Source organism: Ambystoma mexicanum, chromosome 7p (assembly GCF_040938575.1).
Source record: "Ambystoma mexicanum isolate Mex_15411 chromosome 7p, UKY_AmexF1_1, whole genome shotgun sequence".
Classification (NCBI taxonomy): Eukaryota; Metazoa; Chordata; class Amphibia; order Caudata; family Ambystomatidae; genus Ambystoma; species Ambystoma mexicanum.
The window spans coordinates 906636913-906661465 of record NC_090939.1 but is presented as its reverse complement, the minus strand read 5'-3'; the positions used below and the strand labels follow the sequence as shown (position 1 = coordinate 906661465).

Sequence of the window (24553 nt, the reverse complement as noted above, 5' to 3'; positions counted from 1 at the left end):
TGACCTTCACCTGGCGAAAATTGTAGTTAGTCCCAAGGCAGCCAAAACCCCCAACCTGTGTGCTCTTAAAAGCCCATCTCCATCATTAACAGGGAGGCTAAAATACTTGCGAAAGTCCTGACTGATTACTGAAAGTGGTACCATCACTAGTGTACCCAAATCAGTGTGGCTTCTTACCTGAAAAATCCATGAGCATCATACGGCTACGCTTACCGATTAACCGGTTGACAAACATACAGGGTCCACTTGCACTCCTTTGAATAGAGTTTGAAAAAGCCTTTGCTTCAGTTCTGTGAAGACCTTTATGGGCAATAATGTCAATCATGGGCTTTGGTCGTACTTTTTTAACTCTGTGAAACTCCTCTATGCATCTCTTATGATTGTGGTCAGAGTGAATGGGGTGGTTTTGAGGTCTTTCCTCTTGGAACGCGGGACTAGGCAGGGTAGCCCCTCTCCCACGTTCTGTTCATGCTGGCGATCGAGCTGCTTGCGGTTCAGCTTCCGGAGGATCCAACTTGGTGCGGATTCCGTTGGGCTGATAGTCATGAAGATAGGGTTTCACTTTATGGGGACAACCTTTTGATATACTTGGGGAATCAGACACAATCCTCACCAGCCGTGACCAGAAGGCTACAGGATTATGAAGCGGTCAGCAGACTCAAAGTAAACTGGCAAAAATCCCTATTCTTCCCGATTCAGGGGGGAGGAGATGGCACTCCTTCCCGACTTCACTTTCCATATCTCGAGGAACAGCTACAAATATTTGGTGCGGATCACTTGCACTTCCAACCCCATAACCTGCATCCCATTACAGGCAAATTTATACAAGATGTTAAGCACTGGAAGATGCTGCCGGTAACACTTAAGGGAAAGCCTGCCCTATTCAAAATACTGACCCTACCTAAGTACACGTACATTCTTCAGAATGCCCTTCAAGGGATCCCCAGACTGGAATTCGCAATAAACAACAGTATTCTCAGGGAACGTCTGGGGGGTGATGGGGGAGGAGGGGGGGGGGGGCACAACCAAGAATTGCACTCACTACACTACAACTACAGAGCTTAGTATGGGAGGGGGTGGGGGTTGGGGCTCCCTAACATGCAACATTACTAATGGGCAAGCCAACTCATATTTGTGAATGACTGGCAACATGGAGAGGCCTGTCTGCCTCATATTAAGGCTGAACGGGCTTGGATGGATGGGATAGCGCCACTGCAGGTTCTATACAGGGCAAGGGGGGCGACCACCCTTCCAAGTGTGACACTACACACCAGCGGGATTTGAAAGAATGTGACTCGTAGCCTGGGCAAATAAGCTGACGCTCACACAACGACTGTGGCTCAATAAACAGCGGACTGAAATTAACAAGATTGACATATTTCCGGTTTGGCTTCACCTCACTAGGGGACATGATTGATAAAAGGCATCCTTGTCCCATTTTTACATCTCCAACGAAAAAACGGGCTCTACGACTATATCCAGGTTGCCCATGCCCTTTGCGCTCAGATTGGAGACCGGCAAGAGATCCCTGCATGTTCGCCCCTGGAAACGGATTCCCACAAAAGTTACTTCCATACTGTATCAGGTTATTACATAATTCATAACACAAATTATCCAACCTCAGGGCCAAGTTGGAAACAGATGTTGGCTCCATAGAACCTGAGGAATGGATGGAAGCTCTAAAGTTCCCACGATAAGTAAAAATCTCAACCAGATTCCGACTGTTCCAACTTAAGGTCCTCCACCAGACGTACTACTTTCATACACTGCTTTTTAGATGCAGCAGGGCAATCCACCCCAATGCCTGTGATGTGGCAGCACGGAAGGGATGTTTTTTCATATATCATGGGAATGTCCCGAGATTGTTGGGTTTTGGCCCAAGACATTTCACAAACTGGCGAGAATATTGTGGATGGACATACCGCTGGAACCCAACCTAACACTGTTGGGGATATGGGGAGAAAATTCCTTCAACCACTATAAAAAGGGAATTTTTGTCAACCGCTATTATCCTAGTAAAGCAAAATATCGCTATGCAATGGGGGAAACCCAAAAGACCCCAATATAGTAAATGGGTCTCAGATGTGGAGGTCTGTATGTCATTGGAAAGACAGGTATACAACGCACAGGGTTGCCTGGGGGAAAGTTCAGATAATCAGGGGCAAAACAAGCATATTGCGGTTCTAGGCCAAAGGGGTGGAGGGTGGTTTGAGTGGGATTTCGTGTTGCTCATTCAATGTATACTATGCATAACTTCGTTTCCATGTACTCACATCTGTTTTGAGTTGAAATTTAATAAAATGTGTTATTAAAAAAAAAAACATGTCATGACGTATGTTTACTTAAAAACAAAACCTAAAAGAAAAAGAAAAAAATGAGAAAAAACACACACTTCTGCCAGATTCCTAATATCTATTTGAGCTGCTTTGAGCACATTCAGACCTCACAACAAAAAGGACTTAGGTATGCATAAACGTGGAAATGCAAGGAATGGGGTAGACAGATTGGCTTCCATATAATAAAAGGTTTGCCTGCGTACACTTATTCCATGATATTCTTGCCCCTTGTAAAAACCAGCCAACGCAACAAAGTACTAAGGTAAGCGGCAAATTGCATTGCATTGCTAACCAGCAGAGAGCTTTTACCTATGAACACAAGGCAAGCCAACGGCTGTTTAAAAACTAAGCACACGGTGCATTGAAAAGTTATGTTTTTGTAAGATTACCTGTATATTGGATGAACCAGATTCTTCAATGGACAATGCAAGAGGCACAGTCTCTCTGTTAACCAAAGCAAACAAAACCCCAGTGTCTGTTGACGAGCGAATATTCAGAGTCACATTTACTAGCCACTCTCCTTCATTGGCAGAATTATCTGTTGAAATAAAAACAGCCACATCACTTGGGGTAACCACTGATTTTTACACCACAGGCCCACCTATTTACTATTGCACAAACATAAAAAGAGTAAATCTGCATCTGAGAAAATGATCAATTTTGTCAAATCATTTTATTTGGATGCCATACTTTCCATGGCAAACTCAAAACTTTGCATCTCTGAAAATCTGTTTTCAGCAATGCAATGACAATAATATACAAAAGCTATCTATTCATCTTAATGCCCTTAATGTAAAACTATACGTGTACCAGGTGTGGTGGGTCAGTAGAAGGATGCAGACATTTTTCATCTCGCAGAAACTTTTTTTAAACCAAAGAATAAATGCCTACCTTTTTCTATACTAATGGGTTTGCCTACTTAACAAAACTAGCTAAGGTGTTAGTCAGTCGTCAGTGAAAGTCCAAAACAGAATCTGTCCAACGTCCAAACTAACCTATTCTAACACTACCACTATTATAACAGCCACAAGCAGAAGAAGGACTGCCTTCTCCTGAAGACTGTTGTTTCACCAAGTTCAGTTCAGTGAACTATCCTCAAGTAGTTTCCTGGTGACTGTTTTTATCAATTCATACAGTTCTGTTACAGGATTGTTCAACTCCAGATTCTTCTCTATTATGTGACTAGTCTTCTTATTCTTTTAACATATTGTACTTTTAGTTATCCTTCTCTTTTCCCAAGGTAACTTTATCCAATATTTTGAACTCTCTCCTTGGCTTCTCTGGCCCTTGGTATATAGTTCAAAGTCCCTGGTTTCTCTTTGGACTTTGCCCTTATTCTCTATTTCCACCTTCTGTTCAGGCTTTCCTTTTCTATGATATTCCTCTTCTCCCATTAGACCTTCTTTGTCTTGTTTGATTCTCAATGTGAACATTCCAGTCTTGAGGTTTGTTTCCTCTCTAATTTTGTAGTGTGTCAGGATTTTCTCCTTGACTGGGATGAGCAGCAGCACTCCCGTAATAATCCTCAATGACTTCATTCAATGTCAATGCTTTATTTCGACTGGGACGAGTATGAGCGTTCTAGTAATGATTCTCTTTTACTTTCCTCAATATCAATGCTTTATCTCTCGACTGGGACGAGCATAAGCATTCCAGTATGACTTTGTCCCCTTCTGGAGTCTCCAGTTTTCCATGTTACCTGCTGTGTTCAGGCATACCGTCACTGGGTTTGCTATTCGGGTGGGGCCCTTTGTCAGATTGGCCTCTCGTGGTTCTTCTGTTTTTCCTTCATGTCGATGCACAAACTGGTTCTCCGGTATCTTGTCTGCTGGACGGTTCTGCGTTGGATCTAGCAGAGTGGTATCAGCATCGTTCGAGGGACCTCTGGTCCACCACGGATCGGTTGTGGTCATGCCACCACTCTCTCTCAGGATAAGGATGACTCACGTACACACTGGATTCTATCCTCTCTCTGGTTTCCCGATGCTGCAACGTCAAACACTGCAGGTTGCTTCCTCTCAGTCACAGGATTCCGCGCGTCCAGGTGTAGGCCGGCAAGCAATTTCATAACTCGAAGGCTTCTCTGTTTCTCCAGTCTCCCCCCCTTCCTTTTATTACATAGCCATGGGACTTCCCCGGCATTGTCTCATATTTCTTTTAATGTGTTTGTTCTGTCTTCTTTACTTCTCAACAGACCTTCCTCTTTGTCGAAGTTAAAGATGATTTTTCTTGTAAAGGAGTAATGAGAGTTTCTTAATGACAATAATACATATTGGCATTTTCTGCATACATTTCTTTACTGGATGTATTTGAAGAGATATGGTTGGGCGGTTTCTTGGGGAGTAAATCACAGGAATGGGAGTCCTTGTCCCCAATGGGGGAGTCTCTTGTGTTGAGGCCCCACTTGCCTAGACCCGTAGGGAGGGTGTTGCGGAGCGGGCTCTCCTCACTAGCCTAACAGGGGGTGGAGATCCCCCTTGGGGAGAAGGGACAAACTCCAGTGATTCGTTACATAGATCTGTGCTAAATTATCCATTAGAACACATCCTGAATGGATAATGTAGAAGTACGTTTTAAGGAGCCAAATAGGTTTCCAGAGTGGAGGCTTCCAGCCAGGGTAGCTGAGCAGCGTCAGGCTGACCACTCTGATGGCTAGATGGACTGGTGAACTCTTCAATGAAATAAAAATGAAAACAGCAAATATTTCAAGCCCAGTCAAATGTTATGAATATGGAAAAAAACGTATTAAACCAAAAACACAACAAGCATTGGCAATACCAGTAGTTTGGGCCTCTGGGCTTTTGTGTAGGCATGGGAAAGGCACTTGCGAGGCACAGCCATAGTGGTATTAACTACCCATTTTTGGTAGCAGGTGCAAAGTGGTGTGCGTACCTGGGAAACTAATAGCAGTGCATGGCAACTTAAAACGCATGCACAAGCTGTTGTCTTAAACAGGACTTCATTGGCCTTGCCAATATTTGTTTTCAAGAGGACTTCAGTGAAGTACACTCAGTCCTTATAAATTGAGTGGCTGAAAGCAGGCCCAGTAAGACCTTTTTAGTACACCATAAGCGTGTTTACAACTCCAATTAAGTCATTAACTCTCAGAAGATGCTTTGAACAAACACTGGCAGGCCCTTTGAAAACAAAGTCTGATGGTAAGGCTTGATTAAAGCTAGCTTAAAGAGTTCCCATGCAGAGGTGTTTTGAGGGGGCAGAGATGGGAATGGTCAGAGATTAGCATGTCCATGAGCAGGCAATGGGTGTGTACACAACCAAACAACACTTACAGACTGTGTGCCTCCTCATATGTCATTCCTCCCTATCTGTACTCCAATGCAATAATTTCGGTTTATAGGTGGCGCAAGTGACAATAGCCCAACTAAAAAGGGTAACTATACACACACATGTAAACAGCACATTCTCAAGAACTGGGACAGCAGTTTTAGAAGTTCATAAACTTTAAAAGTGGACTAATAGTAATTGTGGAACAAGGAAAAGAATAACACAAGGATCCTTATATCACATCCTTCCAAAAGGGGGTATTCTGTGAATTGCATAATGAAAATAGAGAAGATCAATGCACTTCACCCTACAATCACTTCCTCATAGGGCCCAAGCCAAGAAACATAAATCCTGGAAAACTGCAATTCATGCTCAAACAGAGAGAAAACATTAAGCTCATGGACGATAGGGCATTGCAGAATTAAAACAGAAATGATATCACGTGTTAAAACCAGATCCTGCACAAACAAACTCAAGAAGCACAGAATACATACACCACAAGGAACGGAGGACAGTAAGAAACGGTAATAGAAAATATACAGAGAAAATTGCACTACTATATTGTGGGGGGAGTTTGGAATTGACAATTGTATGCTTTCCCCATGCAAACTACTGCATTATAATATTGAGGGGATACTGCAAAATGCCATGTTTAAAAAACTATTTTTTTTGCTTGTGCAAGGCTTTAGGCTTTACTGTGCATGACTGCGATGAAGGCTCTTCGCCTAGGGTGGAGCCATGCTAGTCTTCACAGCTCTCGCTTCTGACGTGGTTCCCATTTGGATTATGTAAGTGTGTTTTAGGCTCCCACTTTCTTAGGAAACACGCATTAGCAGACGGAAGTCATAGTGAAAGCGTTCTCGCCTGCCTCACAGCTTGTGTGAAACTTTCACTAAAAGTATCACATTATGCTGTCCTCCCTGATATTGCATGTAAGAAAGCTGATAGAACTGGAAGGGTGAAATGGCTGCACATTTGCTGAAGAATAAAGCATATTGACTTTGTTCTTAATGCAAACATAATCAACTTGTAAAAAGGTTTCAAACCACCAAGATAGTGTCAAATATACCGAATTTAATTGAACACATGTTGTTCATTCTACTGAGTAATATAATTATAAAGCAGACCAGCACACATGTATAAAAAAGTACATGAAAACAAATATGTTGGAATCACAAAGTCCAGCTACTGGACAAAATTCGTACACATGTTGCAAAATGCAATAACCTCCCTGTAAAAACCCAACATCAGTGCACTACCACCACATGAAACAAAACTATAGAAAAATAATTTAAAACACAACACAAGAGACATTTTTGGGGAAAATCACCTTTGGCACTAAATTGTCAGGAGTATCAATAGTATATCCCTGAAGCCATAGTTCAATATAAGCTCATGGATCCAAATAATGATGATATGCAGACCTCTGTTAGTGCATATTAATGTCTAAACAAACAAAGCACCAAATGCTTGATTGGTCCTGACAATGTGGAAGCAACACAACGACAATTCCTGACTCGATGGGATATTGGATGTAAATTGCCAACTCGAATTACAGTTGCATACACAGCCATGTGTTTAAAAAGTGGCCCAGCCTTCTTCAGGGCATAAGATGCTTCAAGACAGAGACCATATCCTTGTTTTTATCTTATATAAAAAAAGCTTGACTCTAGATGCAATTTTGAAAAGGACTCTCTCCCTTGGGTCCCGGCCCCCATTGCCAAACAAACTCCAACACGAGACCTCTGGGTGACTGGTGTGAAGATCAGTCTGCTGGGCGCTGAGGTTGTAGGAACAACTCAGCTCTGCTGCACCAGGAGAGGAGCGGAGATCCTCTCCCCCACCCGATCACTGCAGGGGCAGCACGCTGACCACACCAGAAATAAGGTAAGCCTTGTGGCTTCACTGATTAGACCCACCTACGCCCGATCAGAAAAACTGCAAAGATTTCTGCACCACATTCAACTGCTGTGCATTACCTACTTTATTGAGATAAAGTGCACTTCATAGTTTGAAAGGACCCGTGAGCAACCGTTGCCCAGCAACCATCGCATAACTCTGAATCTACTAGGAAGGAAACTGAATTCTAATATGGCCACTATGATTTAATTGCAGTGAGCAGCCTTCCGCATGCAAGCCACCCTAGAGTGATCGGCTCCCGGATTCCCCTAAAAGCCAATCAACACTGGCAGGGGAGAGCCAGCTTATCGCCCCCAAGCCCCATCTCCTAAGGCTCCTGTCCGAGCCCAACCACGTCTACACATGCAATCCTGGCACTACGGCACCAGGAGAGGAGCGGAGATCCTCTCCCCCACCCGATCGCTGCAGGAGCAGCACGCCGACCACACCAGAAATAAGGTAAGCCTTGTGGCTTCACTGATTAGACCCACCTACGCCCGATCAGAAAAACAGAAAAGATTTACGCACCACATTCTTCAACTGCTGTGCATTACCTACTTTATTGTGATAAAGTGCGCCTCAGTTAGGAGGCCCTGTGAGCAAATGTTGCCCAGCAACCATCGCCCTACTCTGAATCTACTAGGAATTACATTTAATTCCAAGATGACCATTATGATTTCATTGCAGTGAGCAGCCTTCCGCATTCAAGCCACCCTGCCATGATTGGCTCCCGAATTCCCCTAAAAGCCAATCACAACACCAGCAGGCGAAAGCCAGCCCATCGCCCCCGAGGCCCATCTCCTAAGGCGCCTGTCCAAGCCTGTCAGAGTAAGGAGGAGCACTCCGCTTGACGCTCGCTCCCTCTCCAGCCCGCACCGCAACATGGACTATCCGACCTGCATAAGCCAGCGGTTGCTACCAAAGTCACAACTCTCTCACATTGAAGTAAGAATACTTGCAACCTAGCATCACTCAGCTACCCTTACACTATACATCGCCTTCACTACTCATAGCTGGTGGATTAGTACACCTGGCCTCTACCCACCAGCCGACCCCATTAACGGCTCAGCTCACTGCACACTAATTGTACCAAAGAGCCCCCCACAACATCCCCCAACATTCCCACTGCAAATTATTGTCTTACAATGTTTAGTGATTCACTCTTACTATGCTTAGTATGCGCCTATGCCCCAAGTACATCTAGATGTGTTCCCTCTGCGAATTACTGTCTTACCATGCTTAGTGACTCACTGTTTTACCATGTTTAGCAAGCGCACAGGCGCTAATCAAATCTAGATGTGCTCTCACTGTGCCTTATGATTTCACTATGTTCAGTAGGTACCCAGACCTCAATCAAAGTTAGAGGCCCCTGACACCACCCACCCGAGTATACCCAGCAACCGCCAGCACCATGCATCTGACCATCCACTATGGTCAAGCCGTACGACCGACTGTACCCACCTAGCTTCCAGGACCCTAGTCCACACGGACGCTCCTGTTAGCTACCAGCCACATGCCACCTCTAAATCCAAACAAGTACTCCACCTGAAACAACTCAGCCAAACTCTTTAAAATCTGCAAGGAGCTGGCCAATCCTGCTGCAGTCTCTACCTCTCCTGTCCCCTCCCAGGCCCTCTCCACGGCCCTGGCTTTTCATTTCATCTCTAAAACCCAGGACATCCTGTCTACCTTTCTCTTCCCTCTACCTCTGGGCTCCCTGTAGCATCTCTCCTCCCACTTTCTCTTCCTTTCCACTGTTCTCCCCTGACGAGGTTTCTAGACAAGTCTGATCTATGAAAGTCTCGTCAACACAGGTTCTTCCCTGTTCTTCCAAAACCATCAAGGACCACATTGACATCATCGCTCCTGCCCTGGCTGACTTCTGCAACCACTCCTTTGCCACTGGAGTCTTCCCTTCCCCCTGGAGCACTCTAAGAAAACCTCGGCCAACCCCTCCTGCCTGGCTAACTATCGCCCGACCTCCATCACTCCTTCCATGGGCAAACTCCTGGAAAAGCTGGCCATTTCCCGGCTTAATATTCACACTGAATCTGTTGATTGTCTCCATGACCATCAGTATGGCTTCAGAGCAGCCAGAAGCACAGAAACTGCTCTCCGGAACATCTGTGAAGACCAGCTCTCTAACCTTGATTCTAATCTCCCCTCTGTCCTCATCTTACTCGATCTCTCTTCTGCCTTTGACATGGTCAACCATGCCATCCTGCTCGATTGTCTCTGTGATATCCTGGGTATCACCGATCAGGCCCTGGCCTGGCTGACCTCGTACCTCTCTGATCAACCCTCCCATGTCCAACTTGGGGTCTTCCTTTCCTCTATCTCACTCTCTATGTGTGGTGTTCGCCACCCCTTCTCCTTCTCTCATCTCTGACTGCCTGTCTGCAATCCAGGAGTGGTGTGCCACCAATGATCTCTGCCTTAATGCCAGTAAGACAGATTCTTCTCATCGGCACACCTGCACCCTCCTTTCCTGTCACTCTCTGGCTGGCCTCCCTTGGCCCTCTTCCTGCTCCCACCTGTGAAGCTAAGAACCTCGGGGTCATCTTCGACTCCACACTCCTTTTCTCCTCACATCTCTGATGTCTCTAAGAAGTCAAACTACCAACTGCACCGCCTCAGAGGTATTCTTCCTTTCCTCTCCTTCCACCAGAAGCTCACTGTCTCTAGAGCTCTGGTTTTCTCTAGGCTGGACTACTGCAACAGCCTCTATCTAAATATGCCTGCTTCTACTCTCTGCCCACTGAAACTCATCCAGAACAGGACTGCAAGACTTTTTTCTTAGGCCTCAAGCCCACGGATCGGGTCTCTCCAGCCCTGAAATCTCTGCATTGGCTCCCATTGGCTGCAAGGATTCAGTGCAAGACCCTCTGCATTGCCGACAAGGCCTTCTGGGGCCTGGGTCCTCAATACCTCCAACTCCCTTTATAGGGGCAGGCCCCCTGGACTGGTCGAGCAACTCTGGGGGCCTGCCGGTGCGAGTCCATGGAAGGCCTAAATCCTTCCCCTTGTCCTAATCAAGAACGCCAGGTCCACACAAGAGGCAAAGAATTACTGCAGTTTATTATAACTAACACGCCCCAGGGATCACATGCATGGAAGAATGTAGACGAAGCTCTCAATGGACCCTGGCTCGCAGGCCAGTTTTGTGGTTATCTGATATCACAATAAGCGTCATCCTCGGGAACCGTCTCAAAAACCTATCTTAACTCGGGATAGGCTGTTGAGTAGTAGGTCCCATATGGAAATGTATAGAGGTGCTACGTTATTGCCCGTGTAGTGTCAGGTGGTAGGTTTAGCCATTCCCAAAAAGTTGTTACTTGAAAGTTGTTACAGTGAGTAAACCCCATGATTGGTCGATGATCCCCACTTCCCCCCCCTGAGGGTCCTTGGCTACGACTGGGTGAGACAGAGGCCCCTCCCCGCACCCACGAGCCTAGGACTAACTCTGTTCCCAGCCGTGGAACACCTGTGAATAGTGCTTTGTGTAATTATGTAACAGCAAGGTACAACTATGTGTCAGCATCATGGCGGTGTGTAGCCCATAGCTGTAATGAGGGCGCTCCAGTTCCCAACGAGCTGTAATGAGCGTGCTCCAGTTCCCAACGCAGTGCTGTAACATGACTGACAACTTTGTTGCAGCTATTGTCTGGACGGCGAAACAGGTTGCTCTTCTCAGTCCCCAATCTTGGCAGCCCCTCAGCTCAGCCAAATCACATGCTTGGAGACCACATCTGTGAGCCCGGGACCTCCTAATTGTTCTGTATTTTGACAGAGAGCTCACCTCTCCTGCAGCCAGGTTCAGAGTGAGGAATGTCATTTGCAAGATTGCGGCCTTGGGGAGGGCTTCGCTCCTGCCATAGTAGTTCCGCTTGCACATAATTCTATGAGGCTTGAGGTCTCCTTCCCAGGCCGATCGCGGCCTGCTATAGTTCCCAAGACATGGTCTGGCTTCTACTGTGCATGTCCTCTAATAGTCTGTAGGTTAGTGCATTATGGCTGTCAGGTCCCTTGAGTGCTCCTGCCACACCATGGGTTTATTTGCATATGAGCATCTGCAAGCATTTACATGAGCTCTTCTTGCTTCTTGCGTTACTGCGGTGCTGTAGCAGGCCTAATAGCTAAATAATAAAAGTACAGACAGTATGTATATGTCACTGTCCTCTAACTATAGAACTGTATACCTGTGCTCTTCGTGTAGTTGAGTGTGTGTGTCCAGAGTGTGTGGATAGCACATGTGCTTCATGTCTAACGTAGCTAAGTCGTCATGGTGTCTCTAACGACAAGTGGCCTGGTATCGTAAGGCTTAGTCGAGTCTGTCCATGTAGCCGTCTCCAGCTCTGTCTTGTGTCTCTTCGTTCGCTTTGGGTAGGATTTGCACTACTGCTGGATTATAGGGTCTGATGGGAGGGTATCTCTCGTGATAATTGTCGATCGTGGAAGCAGTAGGAATGCTCTTCCGGTTAAAGGGTCTTCTGGGACGGAGGGCACGTACTGATTTTCCCTCTTCACTCTCTTCGTAAATATCTTCCTACTCAAGCTCTTCGCTCCTCCACCTCCAACTCCCGCAGGGTCAGTCGCTTCTCCAAGCAACACGTTGGTGGTAGATCTCTTTCTTCAGCTGGGGACTCCCTCTGGAACAGCCTGCCTGCCTCTCTGAAACTTGAGGAGAACCATCTCCGGTTCCGGAAGCACCTCAAGCACTTCCTCTTTGCTTTTGCCTTCTCTCTTTCTCTCCCCTGCTGATTTCCTGTCTGATACGGCACTGGTCACCTGGCTACCCTCTGATTTCGGGCCCAGGTCCCTGCCCACCCAGTTGCTCACCCCCACTGCCTCTCGGCAACCCTTACACTTGGGTTTATCTGTAACCCCACAGTCCCCCCCTACCAACCCTTTTGGACACATTCTGGCCTCACTTACCCTTGCACCTGCCACCAGCTGGCCGCACTTCTTGTTATTGCTTGGATCCCGTGTACAGCACAGCCCCCACCCCTTTCCCCTGGCACTTTTCCCCTGCCCGCCCTCCCCTGCGCTTGTGCGATCTCAATGTCACTTGGCCTAGTAAGATTGTTGTCTCTGTCCTCCCTCTGTTCCCCCTTCCTTGCCTCGTCGCGCCTTGAAACACTTATGTATAGGCGCGTTACAAATGCCATATATCAAAATGGCCCCTGCACTACAAAATCAGGATAATATCCAATCATCCCCTTTCCTTCCCAATGCTTGGCCAACTCCAACTCCTTTGCAAACTACCAAACTCAAGACTCTCCTCTGCACCAAACTTCCGTGCTCCCTTGAGCGCAGGAATATGAATCTAGCATCACGCCCACCTTGCAACCAGTACCAGCGACCAGCAAGGCTCCAGCTCTTCACCACACAGCAGCCAACTAGGCTACCCGAGCTTGCCCCACACCTCAAGAAACCAACTGACCTTACGAAAAGAAACTAACACCTAGCCACTCGCCTAACCCACCCCTAACACACCAACCCGCCACTACTCCCCTGAATTCCTGGAGAAATCAACATCTCAGCACAAGAACAAAAAATCCCACTTGGCCTAGCAGCACACCACCTCCAGAAACAACAAGCCCACAACCTAGACTATCGGCCCACGCAATCCCCCACAGGACTAGAGATACCTCCTCCAAAGTCCACAAAAACCCCAAGGTAATCTCCGAAATCACCCCAAAAAAAGAAACTCCAATCGAACCTAATACTACAAAGGCCACCACCAACCCAGAACACTGGAAAACAAATTATTACCCACCTGAAAGGAGCACTCATTAACGCCAGATCCCTCTTAGCTCATGCCCTCGACTTCGCAGACCTCATCACTATCAACACCCTAAACTTCTTAGCGATCTCTGAAACCTGGCTGCACCCAGCTGCCGGCCCAACCCTCTCCCTTGCCATCCCAGAGGGTTACACTATATTCAGGAAAGACAGGGAAGTATCCAAAGGAGGCGGTGTAGCGATCATAGCCAAAAACGATCTGCCTCTCAGAGAATTTCCCAACCTAGCTATCTCCTCCGGCAAACTGATCTCTCTTAAAATCTCCCTTTTGGCCACCTCCACTCCAACAATGCACCTTATCTACAGACCTCCATGCTCTCTACGCTCCTTCAAGGAAGATATCACTCTACTCCTCTCCACCAACACTAAACCCTCATCAAAAATCATCATTCTTGGGGACTTCAACTTAGATCTCAATGACCCAACAGACTCCCACGCTCTTGCCATTGCAAACACAATAGAAGCGCAAGGCTTTCACCACAGAATCTCCAGCCCGGCACACAACAAAGTCTGTATTCTGGACTGGTTGGCTGACTGCAACACCAATATTCTAGGCAACATCCCTTGCCCATGATCCGACCACAATCTCATCCTCTTCACCATCAATGACACAAACCAAGCCAACCACACCACATACCCTGGCGGCCCCATCAAGAAACTCATGAAACATCACCCCAGACAACATACTTCCCCCTTCTACTATCACACTAACTACTCATCCCATCACCACCTCTGATCCCATCGAAATGGTGGATCTACAACCAAACCTTCCTTGATGCCATCAATAAAGGGTTCCATGTGTTAATATCCCCACAAAAATATCACCATACAAGAATCGTGCCGCATTGTTGCGGCAATATTAAACCATTGACCCTGCGGGGGACACCACTGCAACCCCCATATTATTTTAAAGAGAGCAGGGGACACACCCGCAACCATTTACCCCAATAGTTCTCCCCACTAATAATATTGCCCATGGCCGTTCCCGACAAAGATATATATGGTGATATTATTGGGGGGGATAATATTAGCTGATACCCAATAAAGTTGACCCTTTAGCAACCGTAAGCCCAAACCGACCGCCCACCTAAACTCTTGGTGCACCCCAAAAGCCTTAAGAGCCCAAAAAAGAACTGCAGATAGCATTTGGAAAAAGAAACCCTGCCCTGAGAACAAACAGCACTTCATCACTCTATCCTCAGAATACAAACAAGCCATCCTACAATCTAAAAGCAACTACTTGACAGAATTGCACGTGCCAACACAGGTTCAAGGGAGCTCTTCACAATCCTGTGCAAACTGGAATTCACAGCCCCCATTCCGGACCACTGCATCAAAGACTTACCCTGGTGCAAAAACATTCAAGAAGCTCTCCTCGGCAAACTATCTACCCTCCAAACAAAAAAACACCAAAAAAACGAAACTAGCCTCAGCAGCCCTGTCTCAACGCACACAGCCCAGGACTTCCAATCCTATACCTAAATTCAAATTCACCCCGATTACCATCACGGAAACAACCAAGATCATCAATGGCTTGAAACCTTCTAGATGCCAAGGAGATACATGCCCAGCCCGTCTCATTGAAGATTGCGCAGCTGCACTGGCCCCGTTCATCACAGCCCTGATCAACAAGTAATTTGCCGCCAACACCGTACCAGAAATTCTCAAAGAAGCCTGGGTACTCCCAGGCCTCAGAAAAACCACCCTGGATCCCAACATCCCTACAAACTATTTCTCATCACAACGGTCCACTTCTTTTTGAAAATACTGCATAGAGTTGCCTACCTGCAAAGAAAAAACTATCTGGAATCGCACAACCACCTTGGCCTCCGCCCATCATGCTTCCCGCCCGGGTCACGGAACGGAAACCGCCCTTCTAGACCTCAAAATCCAAATGGATGAGATTAAAGACAAGGGCAACCTGGCCATACTCCTCCTACTAGATCTCTCGGCAGCTTTCAATCTGGTAAACAACAGCATACTCTGCAAGCACCTCGCCTCAGCTGATCATTTCTCAACCAACGCTATAAATTGGATTACATCCTTCCTATCCAATCGCACTATGAGAGTCTTCAACTACCACAGCAGCCCCACCATGCCCAGTAACATTTGGAGTTCCCCAAGGCTCCTGTGTATCACCAACACTGTACAAAGTCTTTACTAAGTCACTTTTCGACCTCCTACACAATGTTGGTGTCACCTGCACTAACTATGCAGACGACACCGAGATTCCCTTACCCATTACTAGCAACTACCCCACTCACTCAAACGTCCTGAATGAAATCTACACAACTATCCAAGCCTGTATGGTGCAAAACGAACTCTGCCTTAATGATGAAAAAACAGAGCTACTCCCCAAGTCCTATAAATCCTTCACTATTGACAGTAACATTATAAGTACCGCCAAAGTGGTAAAAACTCTGAGTCTACCTTGACTCATTCCTGTCCTTGACTAAACAAGTCAACACAATCACCTCAGCAGCAGACTACACCACTAAACTAATCAATGCCACCAGACCCTATCTGACCACCGACAAGTGCTTCACCCTAGCTAGGGCCCTTATTCTGTCAAGGATTGACTACTGCAAATCCCTTTTCGCAGGTTCCAACTCCCAAAACATTAAACTACAAATTAAACAGAATAATGCTCAAGAGTGGCGCTCAACATCCCTAGGAAAGACCACATCTCAACTGTGAGATGTAAGATCCATTGGTTGCCGGTAGGAGAACGTATCGCCTTCAAAATACTCTCGCTTACTCACAAATGCCTCTCAAAAACTGCCCCCACCTATCTGACCAAACAAATCACCAAAGCCCATTCCATTAGAACCACCCGAACTGGTTACTCGTTCACCCTAGTGATCCCTCGCTTCAAATGCCAAAAAGCTGCAGGCACTTGCTTCCCAGTGATAGCTGCCAAACATTGGAACTCAATGCCCATAGCCTCAAGATCAGACCCATCCTTATGGTCTTTCTGCAAATGGCTCAAAACCAGGCTCTTCGACCAAAGTATCTAGAAACGCAAACCACTAACACAGAACCTCACCCACAAGATCACAACCTGCACTTTACGTGACCAATGCTTGCATCTTATGTATCCCTTTGTTACCGCTGCACTACTAAAAGTAACCTTGCAACATGATGTAACCTTAAGCAAATACTATGCTGTTATCATAATGTAACCTGTAACCAAGGCAACCGTCAATCTTATGTAACCAGCACCCAGATGGTGTGCGTAACAAATATCAAAATAAATAAATAAAATAAATAAACACAGGTCACTACTGACTGGCGGGTGGCTAAAGCATGCAAGGTGAACCCAAGTCCTCACCGTACCCCTCCAAGTGCCGGTTGCTCTACAAGCCAGTTATGTAAGAAAGCAGCTGGTATCAAAGACTTGTATGGTTGGGCTTTGTTCCCTGCTTGCAAAATTGTTTTAGTATGATTCCTTGCCCTGTCTAGACAACCTCTTACATTGAAATGCATGTGTTCCTTCAGGTATAAGAACGGTACACGGAGGGAAGGGTGTTGTCACGTGTGCCGAAGTCTCGTATTGTCATTGGTTTGTTTTGTACTGTTCACTTTTTACTAATAAATTGTTCACCAATTCACTGGAATTGTCAAGACAAAGGGTCATCAGGAGCACCTCCTGTTGATCCCCATGAGTCCATGTCATGAGTCGGGCTTCGCAGCGTGTTTGGAATCACTGGCGGCTAAAGCGCCATTAGCATTCCAGCACACTGCTAACCCCGACGCGTGTTAGCGGTCTAGTTGCTGGGACGCACAGCCGCCGGGAGGTTTAACTTCCTGCTTCCCCTTGACGGCTTGTGCATTGCAACTGCTGCTCTTTCCTCTCGGCAGGTTAATATGCTGCAAGTTTTTTTCCTCTTTCGGTGCTCTGCACATGTCCTGTCCTTCAGTGCTCTGCTCCTCCCGTTCCTGTGTCTTCTCTTTTTCTGGCGATCCTCGGTCGATCCTGGCCCCTACTTCCTTTCCCTCTTTCTTCCGTCCTTCCAGCCTTTCTTCCTACTCCGTGCCTCCAGCTGTTTCCATTCTTCTGTTGATTCTCTCTCTGGCAGCCCTGTGGAGTGTGCCTTCTTTTCCCAACAACTCCAACAGTCCCTTGGAACCGCTCCTTTGCTCAGTGCTTAGTGCATTTCCACAGTCCTTATATCTGGTTGCCACTAAGTTGTGAACACCACACTAGGTTTTTTTTTTTTAGCCTTCTGGCTTTTTTCCCCTACTAGGTTGTTCCGAGAGCCGGTCCAGTGGGTTGTGCCCCCTTCACAGTCCACTGTGGCTTCCTCTCGGGGAAGACCATACCTCTACAAATAAAAAGTAGGAGACCTGTGGAAGAAAGCAAAGAAGAAGACGTGGGAACTGCAACAGAACCCAAGTGAGGAGGAGGAGGGTTTGGACTTGGATTTGGAGGACAAAGGGGAAACGGTTGACAGATTGCAACGCCAATACCCCACCATGGCTATGGCCGAGCAAATTCAGGAGCTGGTAGCCGCTGTCCAAGGCTTGACCTTTGAAGTCCAGAATTTAAAGACTGAAAATTCTGTCCTCCGTCAGCTGGTAACCGCCAGAGAACCTCTTCTGGCAGATTTGCCTCCTATGGCCCTTTCTTCCAGCAAATACGATGGATCTCCCAAAAGATTAAAAGAATTTATTGAGGTATGCACAATCCATTTTGCCTTCCGACCTCATACCTATGCTTCTGCACAGGCCCGGGTAGGCTATATGGTATCCAATATGACAGGGAAGGCATTCGCCTGGGCCACCCCTTTGGTCACAGCCAATGATCCGATCCTCCGAGACAATGAGGGTTTTCTGGGACAACTTAAACAAGCATTTGAACGTTCTGAGATCTCGTACAGTGCCTGTGAAGAACTGCTAGACATTCATCAAGGGTCAATGGCTTTACTCACCTATATATCTACCTTCAAAAGGTTGGCTTCAGAAGCCGGCTGGGCAGAACAAACTCAGTACGTCATCTTCCGGAGGGGACTAAAAGAAGAGATAAAGGATGAGTTGGCTCGAGTAACACAACCTACTACTTTTTCAGATCTCTTGTCGACAGTGTTACAGATTGACTATCGGTTAGGAGAAAGGAAGTCCGAGAGGAGGAAGAACCGAACCTCTCCTACCTTTTTTCAGCCATCCTATGCCCCTCTTCCCCTCCAAAACCGAAAAGTCAAAGAGGAACCAATACAGATAGGAGCCGCTAGAGGTCCCTTGACTCAAGAAGAAAGGTGCTGCAGAAGAGACTCCGGGTTATGTATGTACTGCGGTTCGGACCGACACTTGCTCCGGAATTGTCCAGAGGTTCCTCCTAGGAGGTCGAGAAACAAGAGACCGCTGACATAATGGGGAAGGGTTACTGAGGTCGCTCTAACAGTCCCCTATGTGACCCTCACGGTGACACCTCCAACCGACACAGAAGATTCCAGGATGATGGTGGTTAATCTCCAGATCCATACTCAAGGTAGAACAATCAAAGCCCCAGCTCTGATAGACTGTGGAGCCGCTGGAAATTTTATGGACACCCTCTGGGCACATCAGGTCCAATTGCGTCGCCTCAAGCGCAATGAGGATCAGAAGGTTGAAGGAGTGGATGGAACTCCCCTTACTTCTGGATTAATAACTCATACCACGGAATTACTACAGATTACTGTGGGGAGACACACTGAGAAGCTGGCCTTTGACATCATTCGAGCTGCTCACTTACCGGTGATCCTTGGAGTATCATGGCTTAGGAGACATATCCCAACAATCGACTGGTGTAAGAACTCTCTGGCTTTTCTTTCTTAATATTGTCAACGGAATTGTTTCTCCCAAGAGCTTAGGAACAGTGCCCAGATTCAGCCTACCGGCGAGAACAAACCAAGAGGCATTTGTTGTATTCCATCAGAACTCAGAAGGTACCAGGAAGTGTTTGTGATTAAGACAGTCCTTGAATTGCCACCCTATCGCCCAGAGGACTGCGCCATAGATCTAATACCCAACGCCCTGGTTCGCTTTGGGCAGATGTTTGCCCTGTCCCTGGTGGAGAAGAAGGCACCGAGAGCCTACTTGGACGCCCATCTGCAGAACGGCCTCATTCAGCCTTCCAAATCACCAGCCGGTGCATCATTGTTCTTCATACCCAAACAGGATTCCACAGACCTCAGGCCGTGCATAGATTACCGGGGTCTGAATAAGGTAACTATTAGGGATCGCTATCCTATGCCCCTCATTTCAGACATTTTAGAGACAGTTCAAGGGTCCTCGATATTTTCTAAACTGGAACTAAGAAAAGCGCTTACCATCAACTTCGCACTCAAAGTAGGGATGAGTGGAAGACAGCGTTCCGCACCCCTTATGGTCTGTATGAATATAAGGTCATGCCCTTTGGTCTTGTCAACGCTCCTGCCATCTTCCAGCGATTTATGGATCGGTTGTTTTCTGATGTCCTCTTTCTCAACACCATAGTGTACTTGGACGACATCCTGATTTTTTCCAATAACCCTCAGGATCACTACAAACATCTGCAGACAGTAGTACAGAAACTCCAGGAAAATCAGCTACTGGTTAAGCCAGAGAAATGCACCTTTTATGCCTCCAGTGTTTTATACTTGGGGTATATTCTTTCCCAGCAAGGAGTCAAAATGGATCCCTGCAAAGTATCAGCCATTCTTGATTGGCCCTCCCCCTGGTCTATTAAAGAAGTCCAGAGGTTCCTCGGTTTGGCCAACTTTTACCGGAAATGTATAAACAAGTTCTCGGAAGTGGTACTGCCGATCACTGGGTTATTGAAGAAGGAAAGACAGCCCTTTCGATGGACGGCAGATGCCGAACAGGCTTTCCAGAAGTTGAAAGACCTCTTCTGTTCCGCTCCTATCCTTTGTCAACCTGATCAATCCAGAGACTATCATCGAGGCCGATGCATCAGCTGGTGCTGTAGGAGCTGTTCTCCTCCAAGAAGAGGATGGCATAGAACATCCCGTAGCCTATTTGTCTAGGACCTTGACGGCTAGTCAATGGAATTATTCCGTCATCGAAAAAGAATTACTGGCGATTAAGACAGCCTGTGAAGAGTGGAGGCATTTGCTACAAGGAGCTGTGCATACCTTCGTCATCCGCACCAACCACAAGAACCTCAAGTCCTTACAGAATATGGAATGCATTAACTCTAGACAAGTCAGATGGGCACATTTCTTCAGCAATTATGATTTCATCGTAACTTACATACCAGGCACGCAGAACATCCTGGCCGATGCATTGTCTCGTAGAGATTCTATGCAAAGTCCCACAGAACAACCACTGAATCCTATGTTTTCCCGAAATAAGATAGTTTATCAAGTGTCTTCTTTTCTGCAAGACCTCAAGGCTGCCACCGCCTCTTCCCCTACGGCCTGGTTTCGAGGGCATCGCCAGGTGGTACGAAAGGAAGGATTACGGTTAGTTAATCAAAGGATATTCGTGCCCACCTTTGCCTTCAGCAAAGAGTAATGCATTGGTGCCATGACAATAAGACAGCGGGACATAGAGGAGTAAAGAACACCCTTGCACTGATATCTCACTCATTCTATTGGCCACATCTGACCAGGGACATGGAAAGGTACTGTAAGGCATGCCCAGTATGTGCCAGAAGCAAGTACAGGACTCAAAAACCCTATGGTCTGCTGCAACAGGTTCCTATTCTTTCTAGGCCCTGAACACATATCTACGGATTTCATAGTAGATCTCCCCGACCCTCAGGGTTGTACTTGTATAATGGTTACAGTAGACTCCTACTCTAAACCGGCACACTTCCCATCTTTGCCAGGGGTACCTTTGGCCTCTAAGATGGCAGATATATTCATCCTGGATATTTTCCGCCTGCATGGTTTGCCCAAAACTATCATTTCGGACAGAGGTAGTCATTATACCTCTCGCTTCTGGGCAGCGCTTTGTAACCGTTTGGGTATCGAAAGAGCGCTCTCGTCAAGTTTCCACCAGGAGACCAACAGGCAAACAGAACGCCTCAATGCCACTTTAGAGCAGTACCTTCGCCGCTATATTAATCAACATCAGGACAATTGAGTATCCCTTTTAACGACCACTGAGTTTGCCTACAACAACTCAACACTCGGCCTTGGGTATCAGCCCCTTCTATTGCACTTATGGCCAACATCCTCGGGTGTTACCCGTAGATACTCTGGGTTATACCAACATTCCTACCATTGAAGCTACACTAAAAAACATTGCTACTGCCCATCAGACAGCTACCGAAGCCCTCATGGAGGCCTGTAGCAGGTATAAATCCTATTCCGACCGTTTCCGCAAAGTGGGAGGTGGGTTCAAGGGTATGGCTTTCTACTAGGTATTTACCCCGTTGGGTACGTCCATCCAAACTCTCTCCCCGATACTTGGGTCCCTTTGAGATATTGTCCAAGATCAACCCGGTAACTTACCGCCTTAAGTTACCCAGTAGCCTATCTCGCATTCACCCTGTTTTTCATTCCTCCCTTCTCAAAGAGGCCGACCCAAACTCCACTTCCACGTTTACCCAAAAAGGTCCCCATCCTTCAGTTACCCAACCTGAAGAATATGAAGTTTCCCGAATATGTGACTCCCGATATTGCAGAGGATATATACAGTACCTCATACATTGGAAAGGTTATCCTGCATCAGAGGAATCTTGGGAGCCTAAATACTATGTTCACGCCCCACGGTTGGTCAGATTGTTTCATAGGGCTCACCCGGGTAAATCTGGGGATGTGGACATTGGGAGGGGGCATACTGTCATGCGTCGGGCTTCGCAGCGTGTTTGGAATCACTGGCGGCTAAGGCACCATTTGCATTCCGGCATGCTGCTAACCCCTACGCGTCGTAGCGGTCTAGTTGTTGGGACGCACAGCCGCCGGGAGGTTTAACTTCCTGCTTCCCCCAACGGCTTGTGCGTTGCAACCACTGCTCTTTCCTCTTGGCAGGTTAATACGCTGCAAGGTTTTTTCCCCTTTCGGTGCACCCGTCCTTTTCTCCTGTTCCTGTGTCTTCTCTTTTTCTGGCAATCCTCCGTCAATCCTGGCCCCTCCTTCCTTTCCCTCTTTCTCACGTCCTTCCAGCCTTTCTTCTTACTCCGTGCCTCCAGCTGTTTCCATTCTTCTGTTGATTCCCTCTCTGGCAGCCCTGTGGAGTGTGCCTTTTCCCGACAATTCCAACAGTCCCTTGGAACTGCTCCTTTGACGGTGCTTAGTGCATTTCCACAGTCCTTATCTCTGGTTGCCACCAAGTTGTGAACACCACACTCTCGTGTTCTGGATCACACTAGGGTTTTTTTTTTAGATTTACGCCTTTTTTCCCCTACTAGGTTGTTCCGAGAGCGGGTCCAGTGGGCTGTGCCCCTTCACGGTCCGTTGTGGCTTCCTCTCGGGGCAGACCACACCTCTACAAAAAAAAAGGAGACCACCTGTGGAAGAAAGCAAAGAAGACGACGTGGGAACTGCAACAGAACCCAGGTGAGGAGGAGGAGGGGTTGGACTCGGATTTGGAGGACGAAGGGGAAAGGGTTGACAGTCCAGGAAAGATGATTTTGTCAGAGGGGAGAGCTGGCCGGAGCACCCGCAGAATCAGGGGGGGGTGGGGGCGAACAGAACAGGTGTGGAAGAAAGTGCCGACCGCAAATCGTGGGTTGATGAATGCAGGTAATTGTGTCTGTATATTGTTATGTCCTTTAAAGTGTTGTTGGAAACATGTTAGAGTAAATGAATGTCTCTGAAATCTGTTATTATCCAAGGACACACGAGGGAAAGTAGACTGCCTATAGAACTGTTTACCTGAATAAGAAAAAGTAAAAGTGGTTGGCCACCACAGATTAACCCATAGATTAGACTTTTTTTTAATTTAAAGCAGCACATCCAAGCTCCATTCTGACTTAAGAGAACATGAGACCGCTGAACCAATCAGAGTAGTGTAGTATGGATTAGGGACTGGGGCAAAGGTGTCCTGTACGAATGTGAAGACAATATTTTGATGAGAGCCCTGTGGTTGTGTTGTCTAAAACCTATACCTTGATACTTGAAACCCTAAATGTGCAACTCAGCTACGACCCTGCTTTATATTTCACACTCTTATCTAGCCTAGGTCAGGAGCTGTAACAGACTTTGTTTCTACCAATTATGTGTCTTGTCTTTGATCCTTACCTACTGTGAGAAACCTGAAGGTGTCTCACCCGCTAGTTCCGGGGGGTCTGTCACCCAGGTGGCCAGGACACAGCCATTGATATTGGAACCAGTTCTTGGGGGTGGACCAGTGCTGGAGGATCACCTGGATGAGGGATCCTCAGTGAGTGGAAAGGAGACACTGGAGGGTGAGACGCGGTATCCCCTTCCCAATAACACCTTTTCCTCATCCTACCAGGCAGGCTACCTAGGAACTCACCACATGGATAAAAGGCTGAGCACGAAAGCACACTCTGAGCAAGGCAAAACACACAGACGCAGCATTTCTAAGATGGCAGTTTAAACCGAGAAGAAAGGCAGCAAGACCAGAGAGGGCTACAAGGAGGGAACTACCCTTAACCTTTTCGGAGAAGAACCGCGACTTTCAAAACGCCTTGAGGAAAAGAAACACAAGACCGGAATTACAGCTGACAAACAGTGCAGTCTGTGTCGAAGGAACACAGGGCCCTCCCGCATTGCTAGCCAAGGCGGGGAGAAGCGATTGCCGCTGTGGTACTGTCCTCGACTTCGACAACAAATCAGCGCCAGTGAACACAGCCGTTAAGTCCGAGAGACTGATAGCAGACCGGACTGTGTTAAGATCAAGGTTGCAAGCGGCAACATTGTATGAAGAAAGATGAGGCGTATGTGATTGAACTTTGTGAAACCAAAATAGGTTCCATGCACAGAGTGGTCTGGCACCACGTGGGTGCTCATTCGAAGGCCTCAGTTTGGTATCCAATAGAGCATGTGAGAATTAGTGAACTGTAACATCAAAGTGGTCCTGCAACGGGTCAAGCCAAACCCTGTGCACATTTGAAAGTCTTTGATAGCTAATATGAACTGAAATTGGTCCGAGCCCGGCTGAGGGAGACCAATTGTATAAAAGGGATCTGAGCCCGGCTGAGGGAGATCTGGGGTGAATCGCGAGTCACCCAAGAAGGAATTGTGGAACAAAAAGGCATCTGAGCCCGGCTGAGGGAGATCCAGGGTGAAGAGTGAATCGGCCTACTTGAAAACTTGGTAAGGAACTTTTTGTTT

General features: G+C 47.0%; 1 protein-coding gene across 1 annotated transcript in view; it reads right to left on the bottom strand.

Annotated features, from left to right (window-relative positions):
* Positions 1 to 24553, bottom strand: part of PROS1 (protein S) — an 858149-nt gene that overhangs the window by 229867 nt on the left and 603729 nt on the right. Inside the window, exon 13 of the mRNA XM_069637200.1 lies at positions 2726 to 2874. Within this exon, the coding sequence (XP_069493301.1) occupies positions 2726 to 2874 (149 nt within the window). The remainder of the gene's footprint in view (positions 1 to 2725; positions 2875 to 24553) is intronic.